This window comes from Chionomys nivalis, chromosome 2, assembly GCF_950005125.1.
Source record: "Chionomys nivalis chromosome 2, mChiNiv1.1, whole genome shotgun sequence".
Lineage (NCBI taxonomy): Eukaryota > Metazoa > Chordata > Mammalia > Rodentia > Cricetidae > Chionomys > Chionomys nivalis.
Genome location: NC_080087.1, coordinates 88793196 through 88816956, shown reverse-complemented (window position 1 = coordinate 88816956; position 23761 = coordinate 88793196). Strand labels below are relative to the sequence as shown.

The 23761-nt window shown below is 47.3% G+C and overlaps 1 protein-coding gene across 3 annotated transcripts in view; it reads left to right on the top strand.

The window, feature by feature from the left end:
- The window catches only part of Znf536 (zinc finger protein 536), a 448809-nt gene that overhangs the window by 195256 nt on the left and 229792 nt on the right, over positions 1 to 23761 (top strand). For all 3 annotated transcript variants that reach the window (XM_057762914.1, XM_057762913.1, XM_057762915.1), the window contains exon 4: positions 7736 to 9913. In XM_057762914.1, coding sequence (XP_057618897.1) covers positions 7738 to 9913 — 2176 coding nt within the window. In that variant the 5' untranslated portion in view covers positions 7736 to 7737. The remainder of the gene's footprint in view (positions 1 to 7735; positions 9914 to 23761) is intronic.

Genomic DNA, 23761 nt, shown 5'->3' with positions numbered 1-23761 from the left:
CCAGCAGAGGAACAGAAACCACCACATAACCTCCTATGGCTGGGCATGGAGGATGGACACCGTGAGAGTCTCAACAATCCAGAGAAACTGCCTGCTCGTTCCTAGGAAGGCAAGACCAACAAATCGAGAAGGCTTCCTGGAAAAGAAAGACAATGCATAGAGGACAGATTTGGGAGACAGCTATGGGGAGCTATAGGTGAACTGTGAGAGGTCTAGAGAGATGTTCTGCCTCTGCTTCTTCCCACTCTGGACAACCTCTTCTCACTCATCCCTGAGATCCCTGACTCCATGACATAACTTGATTTTACATCTCCTTACCCCTCAGCTGGTGATGCTATTGCAGAGGTTCTAGAAACTTTAGGAGGTAGGAGTCAGCCAAAAAAAAAAAAAAAAAAAAAGTAGCTGGGCGGTGGTGGCGCACGCCTTTAATCCCAGCACTTGGGAGGCAGAGGCAGGTGGATCTGTGAGTTTGAGGCCAGCCTGGTCTACAGAGCTAGTTCCAGGACAGGCTCCAAAGCTACAGAGAAACCCTGTCTCGAAAAACCAAAAAAAAAAATAAATAAATAAATAAAAATAAAAAAGTGACTGGAGTGCATCCTGAGGGATGGATTGTACCTAGAGCCTCCTCCTTCTCTATGTGCTTTCTGTCTGCCACAAGGTGAATAGCTCTCCTCTACAACATATCTCTGTGACTGTGAAGCTGTACTCAAACATAGGGGGCCAAGCAACTGTGGACTGAGCCCCTGAACCCATGAATCAAAACAAAACTTGTTTATGACTGGTATGTTGGACACAGAAACAAAGATCAGCTAACACAGTCTGCTTCCTGGATCTAACATCAAGGATACTAAATGTTGTGGTTAGTACCTGGTAGGGCTCTTGCACAGCTGGACTTTCAGTCCTTTGAATGCCATGTTGGGTTTTGTTGGTTTGTCATCTCAGAATTCTAGGATATCAAAAGGACAGTTATGATCAACCAGTTTTATAAACTGAGGCCTGGGTATGGACTCATGGTCACCAGGGTGAGATTGCTTCACTGGATTCTCACCAATGGCTCTTTGGGGGACATATTTCCTCATTGGGGGACCAATCCCCTTGACTCACAAAAGGAGACTTACGAATGAGGTGTCAGCCATTTTAAATAGTAAGAAACCATTAGAGACCAAAACACCCTTTGTGTGTTCTTCTGACCTGCTGGCCAGTAGGCCACAGACATGCTTTCTTCATCCATGGTGCCTGCCATCTCTGTTCTACCACCATGGCCCCCAGAAATGCCCTTCTGTCTGTTTACATATCTTCACATGTGTGTTCCTTAGCCAGGTATGAGCTCGCCTGTGGCTGTAGTTCCCATCCTCCTTGGCAGTGTCTGAGTGAAGGAGCTGGCACGTGAGTGCGGTGATGTATCAAGAATGTATGTGATGTTAACATTAAGAACAGCCCACCCCTTTGTCTTCGCTTGAGCTCTGAATCAGGCTTCCCGGTAGACTTGGTGGTAGCTCAACACAGTGTTAGCATACCTTTCCTGTGGAAGAAGAAGATTTTGAAGATGAAGATGCTGTTGATAGTGCATGCATCAAAGATGCTGATGGCGGTGAGGTGGCCACCAACATGGATGCTGCCTTCTGCTCTATGCCATGCCAGCGCAGCCAAGTCCTGCTCACCATCTGAGGCAGTGAACGCCTTAATTTGAGGAAGTTCGAAAGTTTGACCCTCCGCTCGAACTCCGCTTTCTCCACCGCACAATTTCCAGTCCCTATAGTCTCATTTGAATATCATGTTTTCATTAATATATTCAGTGAGGTTTTTAACTATTTCTGGCCCTGTCTCAAAGCATTGCCTACACATCAGTCAAAAAGGGAACAGGTCACCCGTGCTGCCCTCTTGTTTATCTATTAATCATCTGGCAAATAAACCACTCAGTATCCTGCCCACCTCGGTAATGTTTGTGATGTAATTTGTTTGGATGCCCAAATGTCACCAGCGTTGATTGTAAGAGCTGAAAAAAAAATGTACTTGCTAAGCGCAGCAAGCTCTAGGCCAAAATGTAAGCATGAAATCTCTGGTTTATTTTTGTAATAATGTTTACAGCTGTTTAATGACCCCGAAAAGGTTCAGTAGTCTGGCATTCTGTATTTCAGAACAGGAGTTCGTGATGCTTAGAACAACCTTGCTTAAACAGTTAAGCAGCAACAATTGGGAAAATTGTATTTAATAAGCCACCGTGTTCTAGGTGAACTTGTCTAATTATTGCTTAACTTACCTAGAAAGAAGCAAGGTGGGTTATAGGAAGGAGCCTGGGTCTTTGGCTTTGGGGCGGGGGATGGATGTTTCCCCACAACTAGAACTGCAGGCTATGAGACCCTTTGGAACAAACTCAGTTGTTTTGGAGCCTCCCATGCTGTTAGGGGAACAAATTCCAATTGTGCGTGGCAGCTCACGTGTGGGATTCCTGCAAGGTGTCCAACGCAGCACTTTTACCCACTTTGATAAAATATGGAATAGTTAGTTGTGCTCGGCTAGACAACAATATTTAATTTAAAAAAAAAAAACACTTGAAGCAGTTATTCTGAAAGTCATCTTATTTCCAACTATTCTTTTTCATAGTAGAAGGATCAAACTCTTTCGTACAACTTACTGGCAAGATCTATATTTTTGTGATGATTCACGAGGCTTCCCCCTCCCCCATGCTTGCAAAATGGAACTGTGTTTTTGTGTAAAACTTATTTAAAGTTATGACTGCTAGCATTTCTGGTGTCCTGATAGTTTTAAATTTCATCTTCAGGGAAAGATACAATTAGGTCCTCTTGGAAGAGTTAAGTGAGTGCTTTTGTCATTGATATCACAGGAAATAGTATTGAAAGGGGTAATGAAAAAAATGAAAATAGCCATTAGCTCTATCCAAAGCAGCCAGATGACTCTCGGTACCTGCAGTGATGGGCTGGTGAGAAGGCATTTTGATAGGCCATACCCAATCGCAGGTGTCACTATGGCAGACATTCTTTACTCATGAATGGTGGCCTTGCAGAGCTCAAGGAGCAAGCTCATGAGCTTCAGAAACCTTCACTAGACCCATTTGCCTTCAGAGGCGGAGCCCAGGACTTCTAACCCCATGGTGGGAAGTGTAGGAGTACCCGAAGCTCACAGGCCAGTCTGTTTCTTCATCAGAGTTGACCATGACATCGATGGCCAGTGATGCTCCTCTCTATGACCCAGGGTAGGTCAGGACCAGGCATAAGGTTATGATAGTCTCTGTGACCTCTACTACCTCCAGGGAGGACAGTTGCCTGCCTTTGCTAGATTTAGGTAATTATGTATTCATTGATTCCTTCCATCAGCCAACTAATGTTCAATGATTTACACGTGCATATGCTTAGGAATGGGGCCACAAGCTGTAGGTCAGGAGCAAATCATTTTCATTGTTGAACAGCAATTTTGCCTGTATGTCTGTGGGACTGGGGATTGAGGACCTTATGCATAGGAGGCAAGCATCTGACTTCTGAGCTCTGTCTTCCGCTGGCTTACATGCTGTGATTATACTTTGAGTTTGCCACCCACATGAAAGTGTTGGTTGTAGCACTCGGAGGTTCGGACTGCTTAGCTGCCTGAAGGGCTGGGTCATGGCATATACTCTCTTATCCCATGACTTCTTGATGCAGGCCCCCAGCTCCTGCAGCATGGATGCTGAGCTCCCAACCAGGTTACTAGTAGAGGATGGAGGGAGCATGAAGGCTACAGTGTCCCTTGGAAGTCCAGAACTGTGCAGGGATACGCATGAGCGCCCTGCTTGTCAGGACGTGGCCGTAGGGTGGAGACAGGTCACAGTCAGACACTTGCTGCGTGCCCTATGGGGAAGCAGTGCGATCCCCACAGGAAGGCGTTCTCTATGTGTTTGTCCCCTGGAAGGCTAGGGAAAGGAGTAATCACACTCTGTAAGAACAGTGGTGTGCTCACAGGCAGCCCACCTCCTCCAGGCCTGTGAGCGCCTACAGCAGCAGCTGGATCCAATCCTTTAATAGTAGGATAAATGACCCTGAGTTTCCCACGGTATACACTTGTGCAAGTCGCTGGAGTGCCACCATTGTGGAATCCCTGGCTGACTCTCAACAGCCATACTTGATGTCTGTGATTGTATGCTTGAGTACACGTCTGTGGGTGAGTGTGCCCACCCCCACCACACACATATAGCATGCCTCTCTAACCTTGAACATAGTCCTTGTAGATACTTTCTCATCCCTTCCCTTTGTTGGTCCTTGGCCCACAAGGCAGATACGTTAGAAGGTTTATGACCAATGCTTGCTGAAGAACGGCTGAGGTGAGGCCTAAATGAATTGTGGATTGCTAAGTGTGGAGAAGTTGGGGCTGGCCCAGGTTTTGCGAGTCCCAGGCCGGGCCCAAGGCCAGCTTGTCCTGCCTCGGCTGCTTTGGCCCAGGGACAGAACATCAATTACCTCACACTCTTTCCAAGAACTCACATTCCCCTTTCTTACTTTGAGCGTAGTAGAGGGCAGTGGTTTGGAATGACACAGAGCGGCAGCCTAGGTTCGTGCTCATGGAAAGCTGAGGGTTCAGAGATCTATCCGACACACTGCCGCAGGGCAGTGGCACGCTCTGCCCGGCTTCCATGCAGGGTCTTCACAGGGGCTTGGATCCTATGAACACCTTCTAGGTTGTGGCTGGTCCTTCTGAACACATGGGCTCTGTGGTAGTTACATCCTGAAGGGAGTGGTCACTATCTGTCCCTTAGTGCCCAGAGTAGGGGCAGTGAAGGTGGCTAAAGACTATATGAGTCCCCATGGGCACCTGGATGGAGTGGCATGGTGATGAGATTATTCTCTCTGATGCTTTGTGTTCTGGAATTTGTGATAAGCTGAGGTTGAAATGAAAGTGAGTCTCCTTCAGGGCCTAGCTGCTTCTATAGGCAACGACTCTGTCTGTTCATGCTTGTCCACTGTTGGGAGACACAGAACCCAAGATGAGCACACTGAGCCTCAGGGTTCGCTTCATGGCATCTGCCCTCAGAGAGGTGATGACATCCTGGCCTATTCAGGAGGGCTCCAATCAAGGGAGTTAGAAGATGAAAGAGAATGGAGCTGAGGACCAACCTCCATCAAAGTGGGCGCAAAGGGGCCTGTGAACTCAGACCTGTATCAAGAAGTCAACTTGGAAGAACTGGGGAAGCACATTCTAGAATGTTATATTCCTTCTTCCACTAAAACATTAGCAGTGGTATCAGAAAAAAAAAATGTGCTTGATTTAAGCAAACAACCACCACCAATCTTTTCGACAGAATAAAAGAATTCCATACTCAAGGTGAACTGGAAGACTTTCATGTTGAGTTGCTGGAAGGTGAAAGTAGCCATGGCCTTCCCCTGGACACTCCTTGTCCAACCTGATCATAGCCTTGCTGCTTACACTCCCAACCTCCTACCCTGTCTCTGCTGAACTGGCACCTGGCTTCAGAGATCTGAAAATAGCACACCATCCTGGATTCAATCTCGTGAGCTGGCTAACTGGGCAGCCCTTGGAAGTAGGCCAGTCATGTTGGCTTTGATGTCTCCAAACTTCCCAAGAGCTGCGGGGTGGAATTCTGTGCACTGTCATATGGCTCCAGGGACATGATCCATATCTGCTCAAGACAGGAGCCAGCATGGGGTTGAAGCCAGATAGGGCTGGAAGGTGCTGAAGGACTCCAGACTAGGTCCTGGAGGCCACTCATGCCTACAGCTGCTACGCTATGGGGATGTCCCTCCCTAATTGCCAGTGGATGCCATGATTCCTGGATCCCTATAGTAATACCACCCATCAGTATATCTTCAGTGAGTGATAGAGACTAGTACACAGTGAGAATTCATTGGCTTGTTGAATAGAATCTCCATGACAACCTAGGTCCTGACCAGTCTTCCAAATTGAAGATGGCAACTTGGAAGCTGCTTTTACTTAAGCAAGTGAACATGTACACACCTCTGTGAATGTGTGTGAGCGTGGGAAGAGCTGACCATGCCATCATCAGAGGGCTATACTGGACTGAAGTGCCTGTCCCTCCTGGAGCTAAACACCCACGTCTTTACTCTTGCCAAGGCAGTCAGTCTCTGACTAGTCTATCTGGGAGACAATCCAACAAACAGCAGATTCTTCTGGGGCAGAATGTACTTGCCCCACAGCTGAGCTCTGGCACCACACATCCCCTAGGGGAAAGTTGCTTGGCCCCATAGTTTTGGCTAAGGTTAAACACAAGGCTCCTGAACCGTCTAGCTAACCAACACACTGAAAGACTGTAATACAAAGATGAGATCTGCAGAAACCTATGTAAAAGTAGGAAGTGAATCTGGACTCCTTCACGGGGGAGGCATATCTGGAAACAGAAGGACTCCAAGCATGGGCTCTTTGCTTTCCAAGCTAAGCACCCTGCATGCTCTGATCTGGAGGAGAGCCTGCCCTCTGACCCACCTGGAACAGTCTGGCATTTGCTGTTCTGCACAGGCTGTGGAGGGGCAGAGGGGACTATTAAAGACAATTATCCAGACTAGCTTCGAGTGTTTGTGTTTAACAAACAGCTTTGAGTTCTAATTTTCTGCAAAACACATACTGCAGGTACAATTTGTACTCATTACCGTATATTGGGAAAGTTATTAAAAACACTCAAACTTGGTCGAGACTTCCTATGGCATCGTCCCCTGGATTTTAATTGGTTTTTATCTAGTTCTGCAAAAGATCTCTTTAAGGCCAATCAAAGTCCCTGGCTCGGCTGTCTTGCTAGGCACAGGACAGGGAGAGAACATTGTATGGTACAAGTCCACCTCCATCCAAGCACCAACAGCCTCGCAAGTCCACCAAGATTCCAGCAGGAGATCAGGGATAGGATGGACACACAGTTACCAGATGACAAAAAAATCAGTGTTTCGTAAAATAAGGGTTAAATCTTAATCTCTGAGGTTTGCAAAGCTGCTACTAGCAGTCTCCTTAAAATTTAATATACCTCGTTAATGCTTCCTTGCAAACACTGAAGGATTTTTATGATTATAATCATGTGTTACAGCACCTAGTACTGTTTCTAAGCAGCATACTAATCAGCTTAATGAGATATTACTGCACTTTTTGTTGACTAAAGCAAAATCTCTTTTATTGTTCTAAAGCCTGTCCTTTACTTTATTTTTTTTCCCAAAACATTATCTTGTTTTATTATGTACCAGTAAATATCATGCTATTGGTGTTATTTTTTTTCCTTTGGCCAAATCATAAAATGATCTCTTTCATCTTAGACTAGTGAGTATACTGAATATAGTAAAACAGAAAAGAAAGTGCTCTGTTGGTCTTTTTGATGAAAGCCACTCTGCTCTAAGGCAAACTTTGGACTGAACCAACAGGTAGGGGCGCTCTGTGAAGGGAAAGGAGGATGAGTTGACCACACAGAGCCTTGATATGTTATTAGGTGTTGAAGATGGTAAAATATTAATAATTGAAATGTGGATGAATAATTGCAGTTTATAAATAGAAAATACAAGGAGGATGATCCATTCCCAAAACAAATTGGAGGACACTGCCATATTGCATAATTGGCATTTAATAATTCATCTTTTTATTATTGTTTTTGACTATAATTCCTTAGCATTATTATGGGTGGGTAAGTCATGAAATGCAAACGTCCCCCCCCATCCCCATCCATGCCCAACGGATGCTATTGATTCTTCCCGCCACTGTACCTGGTACAGATCTGAACTCTTGTTTTAATTTCTAGGGATGGAAGACGCGAGTCTGTGCCTTGGAGTGTCCTCGACGGCACAGGAAGCTGAGCCTCACCTGAGCAGCCCGGTCCTCAATGGCCAGTATGCCATGAGCCAGAAGTTGCACCAGATCACTTCCCAGCTCAGCCATGCCTTTCCTGAGCTGCATCCGCGGCCCAACCCAGAGGAGAAGCCACCTGTAGCTCTTGAGGAAAAGACCCACGTACCCATGAGCGGGCAGCCCATGGGCAGCCAAATGGCGTTGCTGGCCAATCAGCTGGGTCGTGATGTGGACAACAGCCTCAATGGGCGTGTGGACCTGCAGCAGTTCCTCAATGGGCAGAACTTAGGCATCATGTCTCAGATGAGTGACATCGAGGACGATGCCCGAAAGAACCGGAAGTATCCGTGTCCTCTGTGTGGCAAGCGTTTCCGGTTCAACAGCATCCTCTCCCTGCACATGCGCACTCACACTGGCGAGAAGCCCTTCAAGTGCCCCTACTGTGACCACCGCGCAGCCCAAAAAGGAAACCTCAAGATCCACCTGCGGACCCACAAGCTGGGCAACCTGGGGAAGGGGCGCGGGCGGGTGCGTGAGGAGAACCGTCTGCTGCACGAGTTAGAGGAGAGGGCCATTCTGCGGGACAAGCAGATGAAGGGCAGCTTGCTGCAACCCAGGTCTGATCTCAAGCCCTTGGCACATGCCCAGCAGGCCCCATTGGCCACCTGCAATTTAGCCTTGCCCCCCAACCACAGTGTGCCCGACGTAGCCCACCCGGCACCGTCTCCCAAGCCAGCCAGTCTACAGGAGGATTCGGTGACCCCTGCTGCAGGCTTCAGATGCACCTTTTGCAAAGGCAAGTTCAAGAAGCGCGAGGAGCTGGACCGCCATATCCGCATTTTGCATAAGCCCTACAAGTGCACATTGTGTGACTTCGCGGCCTCGCAGGAGGAGGAACTTATCAGTCACGTGGAGAAGGCACACATCACTGCAGAGTCGGCCCAGGGCCAGGGCCCCAATGGTGGTGGAGAGCAGTCGGCCAACGAGTTCCGCTGTGAGGTATGCGGCCAGGTGTTCAGTCAGGCCTGGTTCCTGAAAGGCCACATGCGCAAGCACAAAGATTCCTTTGAACACTGCTGCCAGATCTGTGGTCGGCGCTTCAAAGAGCCTTGGTTCCTTAAGAACCACATGAAGGTACACCTCAACAAGCTGTCGGTGAAGAACAAGTCCCCCACCGAACCTGAGGTGTCTGTGCCTATGGGTGGCCTGTCCCAGGAGGCCCATGCCAACCTATACTCTAGGTACCTCTCCTGCCTGCAGAGTGGCTTTATGGCCCCGGACAAAGCCAGCCTGAGCGAGCCCACCCAGCTCTATGGCAAAGGGGAGCTCCCAGCGAAGGAGAAGGAGGTTCTGGGAAAGCTACTGTCGCCCATTTCCAGTATGGCTCACAGTGTCCCGGAAGGAGATAAGCACTCCCTCCTGGGCTGCCTCAACCTTGTGCCACCACTAAAATCCAGCTGCATCGAGCGGTTGCAGGCAGCTGCCAAAGCTGCAGAAATGGACCCAGTGAACAGCTATCAGGCCTGGCAGCTCATGGCCAGGGGCATGGCCATGGAACATGGCTTCTTATCTAAAGAGCATCAGCTCACGCGCAACCACGAAGACACTTTGGCAAACGCCGGAGTTCTGTTTGATAAGGAGAAACGGGAGTACGTGTTAGTGGGAGCAGATGGCTCCAAGCAGAAAATGCCTGCTGATTTGGTTCACAGCACTAAAGTGGGCAATCAGAGAGACCTGCCAAATAAGCTCGACCCTCTAGAAGGCAGTCGGGAATTTTTGTCACACGGGCTCAACCAGGCGCTCGAATACAACCTGCAGGGTCCTGGGAACATGAAGGAGAAGCCCACTGAATGCCCAGACTGCGGAAGGGTGTTCCGCACCTACCACCAGGTGGTTGTGCATTCTCGTGTTCACAAGCGGGACCGCAAGAGTGATGAGGATGCTCTGCATGTGGGCGTGGGCCTGGAGGAGCGGCGCGGCTCCGGCAGCGACCAGGAGTCCCAGTCGGTGAGCCGCTCCACCACACCTGGCTCCTCTAATGTGACTGAGGAGAGTGGGGCTGGAGGTGGCCTGTCGCAGACCGGGAGTGCCCAGGAGGACAGTCCACACCCTTCTTCACCATCTTCCTCAGGTAGGTTGACAAGCAGAAAGTGAAAGGGCCCGAGCCTGGGCCCTGCCCCTGCCTGCACCTGCTTGGTCCTACATATCAACTTCAGGCCTTAAGATGGTTCTGAGGGCAGTGTGGCTGAAACCACAGAAAGTGGCAGGCTGGATGCTGGGGAGTGTCTCTTTTCTTCAGGATGATGCCCTGCTCCAAAGTCAGGACTGTCTTTTCAGCCTTGTTCCATGGCTACCAGCAAAAGGCAGCTGAGTCTCCTTCCCAGTGGGTGTCCTGCTATTTGATGGGGCACAGTTTACCCATCCCCTACAGCTGTTCAGTTCCATTTGTGGTTGAAACTGGTTCTTAGCTTTGTCTTTGGAACCCAGAAGTGCAGGCTTGGGTCCAGATATGGACGCGAATATGGAGGGTCTCCATGGCCTCCCCGGCCTCCCTATTACTGTATCCACCCAAGCCTTTAACTTGGGAGTTTTCCCACAGCCTCCCTCCCCAGGCCGAACCTATCTCTTGTGCCCTTATGAAATTGCAGCCTGGCTCACCTGCCCCCAGAGCCACACTGCTTTCCTCTGCTGGATTTAGTCAAGCCCAGAGGTTTGAAAACACAGATGTATGGCTGTGTGTCTTCAGCTGTACTGTGTTGCATGGGCGATACAGTTCTGGGGATCTAAAATAGAAAGCAGAAAAATCTGTCATCAAAAATGTCTGTGAAATGCTGAAGCATCCTGGCCCTGTTTGAGGGGGAAAAGGAAAAAAAAGGAAAAGAGAAGGAAAAAGAATAAATATACTAGTCTAAGATGGTTAAATTAAAACCGCTACCTAACAGCAGGTAAGACGTTGCCTTCATCCGTATTTCCAAAGTCCCTTACTAATGGATAGTAAATTGAAAGTTATATCTCCAGCCCTTTATAAAGAAAGCACCTCGCTAATACTGTAATCATTCTACTGCCTAACAACAGAGGAAATCATGCCATAACAAATACCCTGTTACTAATGGCAACATTGATTTCTGCAATCAGCCATTAAGTCTAGAAAATGAAAGACAGTTTGAGGCACCTCGAGGCACTGCGTTGCCCACTGTTAAAGATGTGGCAGTGTGCTGCTGAGGGTCATTTTTTAAAAAGTTTTTCTTCTCTATTTGCGTGCATGCATGCGTGTGCGTGTGTGCGTGCATGTGTGTGTGTGTGTTTCTGTTGGCTGTCATTTCCATCGTAGAGAGGCTATTCTCTGCTGTAGTTACTAACTAGATGTCGGTACACTTTGTTGTTATTCTCTCTCTTCAGCTTCTTTTTCTTCTAGAACAAAACTCATACTAGAATAAAGTGTGTGTGTGTGTGTGTATGTGTGTGTGTGGTGTGAGCTTATTACAAGCCAGTAAAGAATTGTTAATACACATAAATCTGAACTACACATTCCAGAGATTCCGATAGCACTTAATGCTGCTGCTTAAATACCCATGAAACACACTGTCTGCTCGTGGAGTCCTGGACTCGCTGGCGATTTATTACTGACAAGATGCTTCGGGAGAGTCTAACAAGGATGTGAGGACCACAGGAGGATGAGGTCACACTGCGTAGAGGGGCCTTGTACGAGAGGGAAGTTGTGAAATTGCCCTTCCTGCCAGTGAGAGCTCTGTCAGGATGGGTCCCCACATGTGGGATGGTGAGCTCCAGGTTGTCTCCAGGGACTTTTTCCAACCTCTTGGAAAGGGATCTCTTCTTCAGGAAATGTGTTCTTCGCTGTTCTGAGGTTTGGGACCTACCAGGGGCAGAGGTCAGGAAACAGACTGGATTCCCTCAGTTTTTGGAGTGACATGGTTTTCACACTGACAGATTCCATTCCCTCTCCAAGACCTGCTAAAGCAGGAGGGTCTTAGCATAATATTCCAATACCAAATGTTCGGCTCTGTTAATGACATGTTTACCATGTTTTTTATCACCTTCTGGCCAAGTGATAGCCAGCTGCTTGCTGCTTCCTCATCTCTAAATGCTCGGTGGGAAGAAAGAACGCACACCCAAAATCCAGATTTATTTATTTATTTATTTATTTATTTATTTATTTATTTATTTATTGCCTAAGAGAAGCATTGAGTTGGCATTAGCTCTCCACTTTATTTTCCCTGCTGAGGGATTTTACAATGGCGAATACTGAGTCTTTCATTTGTGGTTTGACTTCTTTGTTTTCTTCATATTCAAATCAGACCCTTTCATAATTTTCTGACTAAGGAGGGAAATGGATGGCAGAGGCACTCTGCAGCCCAAATCAGCTGCATGTCTAAGGGCATTCAGGTTCTGCCCGGGTTTAGGATTCTCAACCAAATCTGGTTTGTTTTCCCCTCTTCTAACAAGTGTGACTTGTATAAAGTGTGTGATTCAAAGATGCATTTAAATAAAACTCTCAACACAATAGGTGGTTTTTTTATTGTTACCTGTTAGAAACCTGCAAGGTGAAGGGGAGGGAAAAATTTTAAGCCCTTAAGTAAAGAAAAAAAAGTATTTATTAAGGCTTCTATTAAGAAATAACTGCAAAACACGGTCTTACAAATTTCTCAGACTGCATAACAATGTCACAAAACTTCATTTGCATGGCTTGATTCTTTTTTTGTTGAAAACTGGGTCAGTAGGGCCTGAGAAACTATTTTTTCAGATCTTAACCAATGAATTCTTCTTTATAAACCGCTGCTCTTAACATGATAGTAGTTCTGAATTCATCATAAAAAAAACCTTTTTTAGCAGAGCCTCTTAGAATAGATCTCTAGAAGAAGGCTTACAATGAGTGGCAGAGACGTCCTTTGTTATCTGATGTAATTCTTTGCAAAGGAGGATTGGGAACGGAGTGGCTGTTTAAAAATGTCTTGCTCAGACCGAGACGAAGAAGGGGTCAAGTTTGCAATCAAACAGTTATTGCCGAGATGGGCGACTGTCACTGGCTAGGCTAATGTGGGATGCAGCTGTTTCTTATGTGAGCAAAAGAATGTTTGAATCAGTGAACATGTGAAAATGATTCCAGTGAACCAGAAAATGTGTTTGTTCTTTTGCCTCTCCAAACTGCTGAGAACCAAGCTTAAGATCAGCCGCGAAAACTAGGACCTTGGACAGACGGAGGGGTCATGTTTTCTAACAGAAAAGCGGCAGGACTCGCCACGCAGATCACCTCCCCATCTCCCTTTGTTGTTGTTTGTTTGTTTATCTTTGACTCATTTATACTTTCTCACCACAGTGCATGTCGTTTGCGTCCGTGTGCATTGCAAAGCGAAACTATTTGGAGAGCATCAGCTTATAAATTTTACTCTTTTATGACATTCAGAGAGCGGGGCGGCTGTTCTGATGTCTCCTCATTTCCTGGCTTGCGTGCAAAGGCTCTGATGACATTAATCTCTGCATCTTTCCCTAAAACCTCCCCCCCCCCACCCCCCGCCAAACCACCGATGTATCCTAGCTTTTGCTCTGAGTCAGAAAACAACAGAAGTCCTGTTTCTTCAGATTTTGCTTTGGAAATCATGCTTAGTATAATTAAAACTTAATGTACTAAGAAACGATACTGTTCATTATATCCAACAGGGCAGTTACCTTCCGAATTCCCATCATTTTGGAGTGGGGATAATTGAAGTGTTGATGGTGGGAAGGGGGTAATTGAATGCATTGACCCTCCGTTCATTAAATAAAGTCAGCAAAGTTGCGTGATCAATGGGAGCCAGGGAGAGAGAGATAGAAAGATGAAAATACCGTTAACCCCTACTTCTTCTGCTATAATGTTTTGAGTTGGACAGAGATTATTTGATCAGCTGGGCTAAAAGCCTTGGGGGTCAGTCTGCTTTTGTTGCTAGAATGCATTCCTGAGATGCTGTGCCTCCATCCCGCCTAGGCCCATTGACCACTGCATCATCGGAGGCCTTTATCCAGACTCCCCCCCCCCCCCCCGTGACCCACTGGTGATAGTGAGATGATAGATTTTCTTCCTTTCCCACCTTTTTTTTTCTCTTGTGATTCACCCTCCCTGCCCCCATTCGTGGTAACCATTGCCTGTTCCACACAAACAAATCCAAGCCCTCCAAAGATGATTTCTAAAACAAAAAAGAAAGAAAAAACATTTAAGTCTGAGGATTAAGATCTTCTTTTTTTCCTCTTTTTTTCTTTTTCTTTTCTTTTTTTTCTTTTTCTTTCTTTCTTCTTCTTTTTTTTTTTTTGCTTGTGCATTCCAATTGTTCTTAAAATATTTGGCAATGTCAATTAGTAACTGAGCAGAGTTAGCTGATGAACACAATTTTCCAGTAGACTGAGCACCCTATTGTTGCCGAGCGAACAGCAGATTTCTGAGGTCATTATCATTCGCTGGTTGCTTGGCCCAGCTGCTTCCTGCTGCAAAAGCCAAACTTTATACTGGAGCTCGGGGATGGCTGCAGCAACAGGGGTCTGGGAGGGGGAGAGGGGAGCTGGCTGCAGAGCCGAAGACAGTCATTATCAGCAGAGGAAACAGAAAGCAAAAGTTTGCCGGCTATTCCCGGAGAACCGTAGTATGGCGCTTGGCACTCGGTTCCTTTGCCACTACCTTCCTCCTCCAGGAGCAGAGTTAAAGGTGGGGAGAACACCCCCAAGGCACAGTGGCTACTGACTTCTCGCAGAACACAACTTTGCCAAACAATCACTCCATTTATAAACTCCTTAAGAACGTTTGACCCAACCAAGAGCTCGGGCGTAACTCCCCCATAGATGGATAAGACACTTCCATTTTCATTTTAAAAAGTCATTTTCAAGATGCTTTTAGCAACTTGAAAAGAGTAAACTCAAGGACCACAGGCAGGAATCAGCATGCAGTTTTCCAAAAGGGATCTTTGAACAGAAGGTGGTCTGAAATTCCTTGAAAAATAAAATTTCATACTGGGGACTCACTCCTATGCCTGTTAGCTTTCTTCTTTTTCCTTCATCACCCGACTCTTGCCCCCACCCCACCCCCAATTTGCGAGCTGTTTCATGGAGAAGAAAAGCTGCACTTTTTATTTTTTTAAAGCTCAGCTGTTAAAGCTGAACACCATATGCAGCCCTTCCGTCCCCGCCGTGGGAGCATGTGCAGGCGGCCACTGTGTTTGTGGAGATTTACGGAGGCCCAGCTTGTGTGCCAAAGCAGTGCCCAGGCAGATGCTGGCCAAGGTCCTTCTTCCAAGTCGATGATTTGGTGGCCACCCGCCTGGATGGATGTACTGGCTGAGACTCCTGGGGAATGTTAAGAGAGGGCAAGGGTCAGAGGCCTGCGTGACCTCCCACAGTCCTTAGCTCTTCCACGTAGTCCTGGAGTGGTCCATTCACCTGGAGCAGCTGGTGATGCTAGCTGACAGTCACTGGCAAATGCTAGTCACTTTGGGACCATCACTTCATCTCCTTCCTGCTATGGGAGGTTGGATGCTTCCCAGGATTTCCTTTTAATAAACTTTCCTTTCCAAGGTGGATGTTCATTGATTTGTGTTTAGAAACGGCTATTTGCAAATACACTGCAACACCCTGGGACTTCTGCTGTCTCCCTTGCCCCCTTGAATGTGGCTGTAAACTCGACTTCCTTTGAGGCTAGATGCTGCTGTCCCTTAGCAACTCAGCAAGAGAAATGCGCTGCGAGCTCTGACAGGCTTCACACTGGAAACCGGAAGAAGAGATTCTAGAAGGTCTTCAGCCTCCCTCCGTACTTGTAGTCTGTGGACTTCGTATAAGCCATGAAGGGTTGGATTCCAGGCCTGCAACTGCTCAAAGCCCAGCCAATGTTCTGGTGATGGACTCAACGTTGTTGGACTCAATTTGCCTGTATCCAGACGGGGCACCATGAGGCCCATCCCCTCTTCTTCCTGGTGTGTTTCAAGGGGTGTTGCAGAACTCTGAGACACCCATGGCGCTCCACAATGCTTACTCATTTGATCCCAAATTAATGACCATAAGCAAACATCGATGAGCGCAGGGTGGGTAACAATGAAGTAGAGAATTAAACTGTCGCTTCTGAAAACATAGCTCAGATGGGAGTTTCTGATTCCCATCCTGGCTGCCACCACCTTTGGGTAGGGGGGACTAGAGTTAGCGATTTGCTTTATATACAGGCACGATGGGGCATTTACACTACGGTTTGTCCAGAAGCAGGTATGGTCAGTTCAAGAGCTTCCTTTCATCCATTTCCAGTGTCTGTCGGTCAGTAAGAAATTCCTCCCACTGGGTACACTTTTCTGTTTACAGGGCTTCTTGGGTTCCTCCTGCTCACTCCTGTCCCTTCTTCCAGGACTCTGATCCTTCGAATCCCTTCTTTGGGCTGTTTTTTTGCCTTGCATATAAGAAGAACATTTTCTGGAAAGGGAACAAGTTTCATGTGGCCCAAATTTAAGAAATTTGGGAGCAGGGCTAAGTTTCAAGTCCTCTGTTTTGCTGTGGAAGACTCCACTGGATTCCAGACTCCAGCCAGGACACTTGGGGATCTCAAGATGGATAATTTAGAATTCATTGAGGAAACCTAACATTCTTGATGCCATTTTGTAAGAATAGTATTGAACTGTTTGGCCTGTGAGGTCAGAGAAGTGTTTTGACCATGGAGCTGGTGTAAATGCTGAGGGTAAGGCTTTGAAACAATCATGACAGTGGGTGATTGGCTCTTGGCACTCGCCTAGTTCATGATGATGGCATTGGAACTTGCGCCATCTGTGAACCTGGGGTCCTCTGGTTACCCTCTCGGGCCCTTGCCACCCTTGCTGGCATCTGGCAGGCCTTTCTCACCCTTGCCGAAGCTCTAAACATGACCTGGAAGGAAAATGGCTGGGAGTGACTGGAGAGTACACAGAGGAGCTATCCAAGATGAACAGAGAGAGGAGGGTGGGCAGGCAGGTGGTGGGGGGACTTTGATCTCCCCAGGAATGATCACGGCTGCAGCTGAGAGGAGCCAAGGGTCTCCCTTGCCTCTTCCTGGCAGGATGGGACGATGGCAACATTTACTTAAGCTGTGGAGTCTGGCACAGCCGCATCCAGGCGCCATCTGGAAAGCCCTTCTCTGAAAGCCACAGACCCCCACTATGGGAACTCAGGGGAACAGGACTTGGGCAGAGTTTGGGGATTTTTTCCCCTTTAGGCACATCCTGAGCATCCAAGCACCTGAGTAGGCTCAGGCCTCTCTGAGACTCCCATTGCTAAAGTGTGAGTTTTCCCTCTGTACCCCTCCGGTTAATTCTAGAGACTGACGTGGCTTAGGTTGGCTTTGTCAGGAGGGCGCGTACTGTCCCGGCTGCCTCTCCACCTGTGTATTTGATGTGGCATGTTGCTTCCTGTCTTTACCCAACTGTACTAGCTACATATAGACACACCATGTGAAAACACGTCCCATTAGCGTGATGGAAGTATGCCTCTGTCTAAACGCCCTGGGGAAACAGGATCTAGAATCCAGTGGCTTGACTCATGACAAAGAGCGCCAAACAAAGTATAGAGATCCGATGCCCTTTTTCCCCTGATATGCATCTCAAACCAAAACCCAAAAACCCAAGCAGCAATGTCTTGAAACAAAATGAGCGTCTAAACTTTGCAGCTGCTTGGTGGGTGTCTGGGCTTCACCAGGAGCCCTGCTGAATCAAATCAAGGGGAGTGGTCTGGGTGTAATTCAGCTGGCTCTTGTTTGCGGTTTCCCTACCAAAAGAAAGTGAGGGCTTATCTTCTTGTGGGACCCATCTCTGTGTCTTGGTTGCTGTGCGTGTGTGTGTGTGTGTGTGTGTGTGTGTGTGTGACATGTGACATGTGTCTGAAAGAAGTGAGAGACACAGCACAAGCTGGCTCCTTGGCTCTGCTGCCCACTACACCACGTGGTGGGGTGGGGTGGGGTGGGAGGGGCTTCTGCCGGAGGTGCCTGGGCAGAGTGCTCTCTCCCGTGAGGGTTTCGGAAAGTAGGTCGTTGGTATACTCTGTTTTCGTAACTTGTCTCTTGCTTTCAAGGATCAGGGCGATTTCTCCCTCCCCTTGGGAGGGAGACTGTGCGCATGTCTGAGGACTGTTATCCTGTGTCCAGGGACGAGGATGCTCCACCGAGGAGCGCGTTCATTCTCTTGTAGAGGCATCTTGTACAAATGGAATGTGGGTTGACACTCCACTCGTCTCTTTCCTGTTGTCTGGACTCAGGTCCAGAGCTATCAGATTCACGAGGAAAACAGGTCCCCACCACGGCGTTATCTTTCCTAAAGCACCTTGTAGATGCTCGAAGCTCAGTGGCCTGTGTGTGTGATGTGTGGATGCCCCTTGCTATCTTCAGTCATCTGAGGGGCGTTTTGGAGCCTTTCCAACCTGCCTGTATTGAGCTCAGTATCTAAAGTGGACCGTGGTTCTTCTCCTTGAAGAAGAACAAGTCAGATATAATGTTCTTTTTATCGATAAGAATGTTTAAAATTTTGATAAAGCCGGTGTTTTATTTTATTTTATTTAATCCCCCCCCCATATTGGAAGTGATCTTCCAGTTTGCCTGTAGTGTGATGTAATGATCCCAGCTAAGGGAGGAGCCTTGGTCTGGTTTGTGTCGTTCTCAGCTGGGTTTGAGCCCTCTGAAGTGATCTTTGCTCCTCAATGAAGGAGGCTGCTGCTGTGTGCTCCTATTTTCTTTTTTCTTACTGTAGACTAGTCCTTACTCACCTGGGATATTTAGGAGGTACAGATAAATTAGAAAAAAAAATATCTTCTTGAACTAAGTGTGGTAGCTCATGCCTGTGAACCTAACACTTAAGACGCTGAGGCAGGAGGATGTGAGGTCTACCTGTTGGTGATTCCAAGGTCGGCTTGGGCTACATAGCTGGACACTGTCTCAAAAACAGAAGCAAGCAAATAAACCACTAAGGGCTTCACCCTGCAATCTGTTTATATGCCTTCCTGTTCTTTGGTATGTGCCTGACCATGTGGCTCCTGAAGGGGCCGCATCATATTGTACACAGTCTTGGACAAACCTTTCCTAAAGTACATGTTATACATTAAGTTCTGAGGGGCACATGGTGTCTGTAGGAAATGCCCAGTTTCGCCTTAAAGGGCACGATGACGTCTAATACAGCTTTTTAAATAAGCAGGCAGTAGGATGGACGTGTCTTATAGGCTATTGCATGCAGGCTGCTGCCCTATTGTGATAGCTACTCTTTTGTTTCATTTTTGCTGTTTCCAGACAGGATCTTGCTATGTACCCCAGGATGGTCTCAAACTTGAGAACCACCTCTTCCACCCTCCCAAGTGCTATAACTGGATGTACACACCATCGTGGCCAGCGTATTAGTTGTTTTTCCTTCATCACAGAATAAATATGCTCTCTGGGGAGAAAGCAGAGATACAGAGAAGAAAAGGCCTATCTATAAAATGACTGTTCCGATGTGTCTACAAAGCAGAGACAGAAATGTCCCAGGGTTTTTGTTTTTTGTTTTTTTGCATGTTTGTGTCTGGATGGTTCCAATCATGCGTGCAATTATTTCCTTAGGTGTAGGTGAGTCTGTTCCTTAGTAGGTGTCCCCGAGGCTGCAGATGTGTAACGCCCGGCAGTGTTCTATAAGACCATAGCTGGAGACAGTTTCCGTGCTGGAGATTTTGCCCCAAGTAAATCCCTCCGCTGACTGTGAACTTGTCCCTTTCACCAGGGAACTCTTTGACTCCTTTGTTCACTTTCAGTGCATATGTGCCTGTGTTCAATCATTAATTCATCTATTTTACTAATTCTGGTTCCGATGCAAAGGTGATGAAAGAGAGAGCATTTCTCAGCCCACAGAGGCTCACACACAGTCTAGGATCTGTAAAATGACATAGATTGAGGCAGACACCTGGAAGATGTTAGTGCTCCTGGAGCTTTTCGGGATCCTGGGTGTCCTGTTTGTACCCCTATGCCCCATGATGGTTAAGGAACCTTATGTGTTACCTAAGTAACCATTTATTTCAATAGGCCAGACAGGTCATGAACTCTCTATCCTCTTGCCTCACCTCCTGAGTGCTGGGATTGTGGGCATGCATCTCTTCATTTGGCTACAAGTAACTCACCCAGCAGCGAGGAGTAGCTCATTTCCTCTGTAGAGCCTACCCAGTCTTGGCGATGCCAGAAGCAGGCAGACACGAAATAGTCACTTAAGGCTGGGGGATATATTCTGATGTTGGATTCAGGGAATGTAACCCATTATAGCAGGGAGGGTATGGTGGCCAAAGTGATCTGGTCCATGGCTAAGATAGCTTGCTGTGCCAGCTTCTCACATACCATGCAGGAAGCAGAAGAGCTCTGTCAAGAAATGGGGCTGGACAACTTTCAGGGCTCTCCCCCAGTGACCTACTTCACCAATGAGGCACCAACTCTTAGAGCTTCACAACCACCCAGAACAACACACTAACTGGGTACCAAGTCGGAGGGATATTCCACGCTCAAATTATAACACACAGACTTGTCCCTGCCCCTACCAGCCCCTGGCTGTGGTGCTTTTTCCTTGGCCACAAAGCACAGGGTAAATCGGTCTTGGTACATCCGTAAGAAGGCATTGGAAAGAGTCTGGTTTCTGCGAAAGCCTCTTGAAAGGCAGGGGAGTACAGGGCAGGACAGGTACCTTTGCAGGGCTGCATATCATTTTTTTGGTTTTTGGAGTGAGAGCAGCACAGTAGAGATGAGTGCATCCACACAGGATAGAGAGGAAACTCCAGGATTTGTCTCAGCCTTTGTCCATGGTGTCATTTTGGTCTCTGACTCATGACCTGGGCAACTGTCAGACTGTGGGGTGGGTGTGAGCTTGTCACTGAGAGCTTAAGCGCCCCTGAAAAATTGTATGACTTCATACTCAGATGTATGCTTGCTGGCACAAGCTTTGTCCATTTGACCCAAACGGACCTTCCTTTACCTAGAAACTGTGCACACCTGCTCACAGGGGCTCTTGCGAGCTCAGGGCCAGATTGGTGCTCTGCATAACACCTGATGGCATGCCAGCAGAAGGCATGATTGAGGATGTGGTTGTCCTTCTGTGGGAGCAGGAACTGCACAAGGTCTCATAAGAGACCTGTGCAAACAGACACTGTCTGCACTCAGTGTTCCTTAGTGGTGCTCGCTGTCTTCTCTTGAAATATAACATTGCAGGCCTGACTCTGGAGCCACAGTGAAATACACTTTTCTAACATTTAAGAACCATCTTGGGGCAACCAGATGGTTCAGTGGCTAAGGGTGCTTGAAGCCAAGTCTGATGACCTGAGGTTGTTTTTTAAAGAATGATGGAGAGAACCGATTCTTGCATGTTGTTTTCTGACCACTGTGTATACATACACACGCTCACACGTGTGTGTACACACACAAACACACACACACAAAATGGATATTCATTTAGTGCATTTAATCCCAGTTCTCGGCAAAACCAGACTGGTTTACATAATGAAACCCTGTCTCAGAAACAATGAAACAACCAGAAAGGAAAGGAGAAGATAGGCAGCAACTCAAAGCAGAAAGCACCTACCTCACCCTGAAACCCGGCCCTGATCTTCTGGTTCCAGCCACCCTACTGGCCTGCTGGACAGCTCATCCCCAGTCTCTGCGCCTCAGCTTATTCGACTTCATTTTGGAGTTGGGATGGGAGTGGACAAGAGTGAGATCCTTCCAGTGTTCATTTTTCATGTCTCCTATCTTCTCCCTCTGCCCCTCTCCCTCCCTCTTACAATTCAAATATGCAGTGACCCCACCGGATCATGTATTGGGACTTAGTTGCCCTCTAATGGGTTTTCAGGTGTGATTGAATTCTGAGGGTTCAGATTTTAACCCTTGATAGATCCATATTGCACTGGGATTACTGGGAGGTGTTTCAAGCAATCCTTCCCAGGAACATATAAATCATGTCTCCCTTCTTATAAGGTCCATGTGACAAACCAAAGTACAATCCCACCAAAGCTCACCCTGGGCAGCTGTGTGAGTTTATTGGTCTTTGGTTACAGAGCAGCAATGAAGAGACATTGGCAGAAACATGGCTGACCCCAAAGCAGCCCCACCGCTTTGACATGAAAAAATGGTGTCTTGGTTAGGATTCTTATTTCTGTGAAGAGATGCAGTGACCACAGTAACTCTTATAAGAAGAGCATTTAATTGGAGTGCCTTACAGTTCAGAGGTTTAGTCCATTATCATCATGACAGGGTGTAGGCAAACATGGTCGTGGCTGTGTCTTGACTTGCAGGCAATAGGAAGTCACCTGAGACACTGGGCCGTATCTTGAGCATAGGAAACCTCAACGCCCACCCCCACAGTGACACACTTCCTTCAGCAAGGCAGTACCCACTGTAACAAAGCCACACCTAACAGTACCACTCTCTAAGATTATGGAGGCCAATTACATTCAAACTGCCATAGATGGCTTCACTATAGTCATGTAGATAGAGGCCCACTGCAATTAACTTTACTTGATCTGGATCCTCTGGTACCTCCTGAGACCCTGAGGGCTCATGTAGTTAGTGCAGAATCTTGCAAATGGCTGGGAGGTGTGACAGGAAAGTTAAAGAGGGTCCAATGACCCTCTCACACCTTGTTTAAGGGAATGTCACAGTCCTGTAGGCACAGCTGATCTGATAAAGATGACAGCCTTTTCTGGAAGGATGATCTACAACAGGAAGTGGTAAAGGTAGGAGGTGGAGGAGGTGGGAGCCTGGTTGCAGGAAGAAGGTCACTGGAGGTGTCCTTGGGGTTACTTCTTGCTAGGGCCTCTTCCTGTATATCCTTTTTCTCTGCTTCCTAGCTTCTGTGGTGTAAACCAAGATTTCCCACCATGCCCCTTCTTCATGCTGGACTGAACTCTCTGAACCCTTGAGTCCTTGAGTTCTCTATGTCAGGCCCCTGGTCACTGTGAAGAGAAGTCTCTTTACTTCCCCAAAGCAGTCATGGCCAGAGTGTAGCTCTGTACAGTGTCATTTCCTGCTGGGCTCGTAGAGGACCAAGGTTTCCAAAGTTTGAGGGTTTGTAGATCTGAAGTTTGTTTTTATTTATTTACGGGGCATGTGCACAGGCATGAGTCAGAGTTCTGCTACATAACTCAAGTTGGCCTCCAGCTTGAAGCTCCTGAGTACTGGGTTTATAGCTGTGTGCCATCACGTATGAGTTCTTCTCGCCGATATTTATGTCTAAATCCCATTAGGTCATCCCTGGTGAGCAGGATCTCACCCCTCTGACCCCTCTGACTCAGTTCCCAATGGGGTCTTTCCACCTCCCAACCCTCCAACACACCAGGAAGCAGAACTCTGCAGCTGTGTAGGCCCCATGTTCTCCCAGCATGACTGTGGAATGTTCTTGCATTGGGGATTATCCCATTGACCCTTAAGAGTTATCTGGACCAGCAAGGGCTCCTCAGCCTCTCTGTGTTCCTTGTCAGTGATGACACTTGTCTGTCTGTGGCTCAGCATAGACTGAGCACAAGGAAACATTCCCTTGAATGGAGTCTGTGATTGGTGTGAAACAGAGATGCATCCAGCCGGTCGGTCATTGGTAGTTTTCACGGCACCAGAAGACTGGCCTCGAAGATTTAGACTCACTGGATCTGATGATGCTGGAAGAACAGTGGAGTAGTTAGCATCTTCCGTGTTCCTCAGGCACTGTCTCCATCTCCTCCTAGCATCAAACAGGCTGCCAGAGCTCACACTTCATACTCACATACTACCAAACAGAAGAATACTCATTTATAGGGGTTTAGTAAAGTCTTTTTAAAAGGTTATTTTTTAAAATTTTTTAAAATATATATATTTTTAAAATATATATATACACATTTTATATATATGTCTGTGTTGGGGTATGTGCATGTTAGTGCATAGAGAACAGAAAGGGGCGTTGGATCCCAAAGGAGCTTCAGTTAAAGATAGTTTTGAGTTTCTGGAAGCCAAACTTCTATCTCCTGTAAGGGT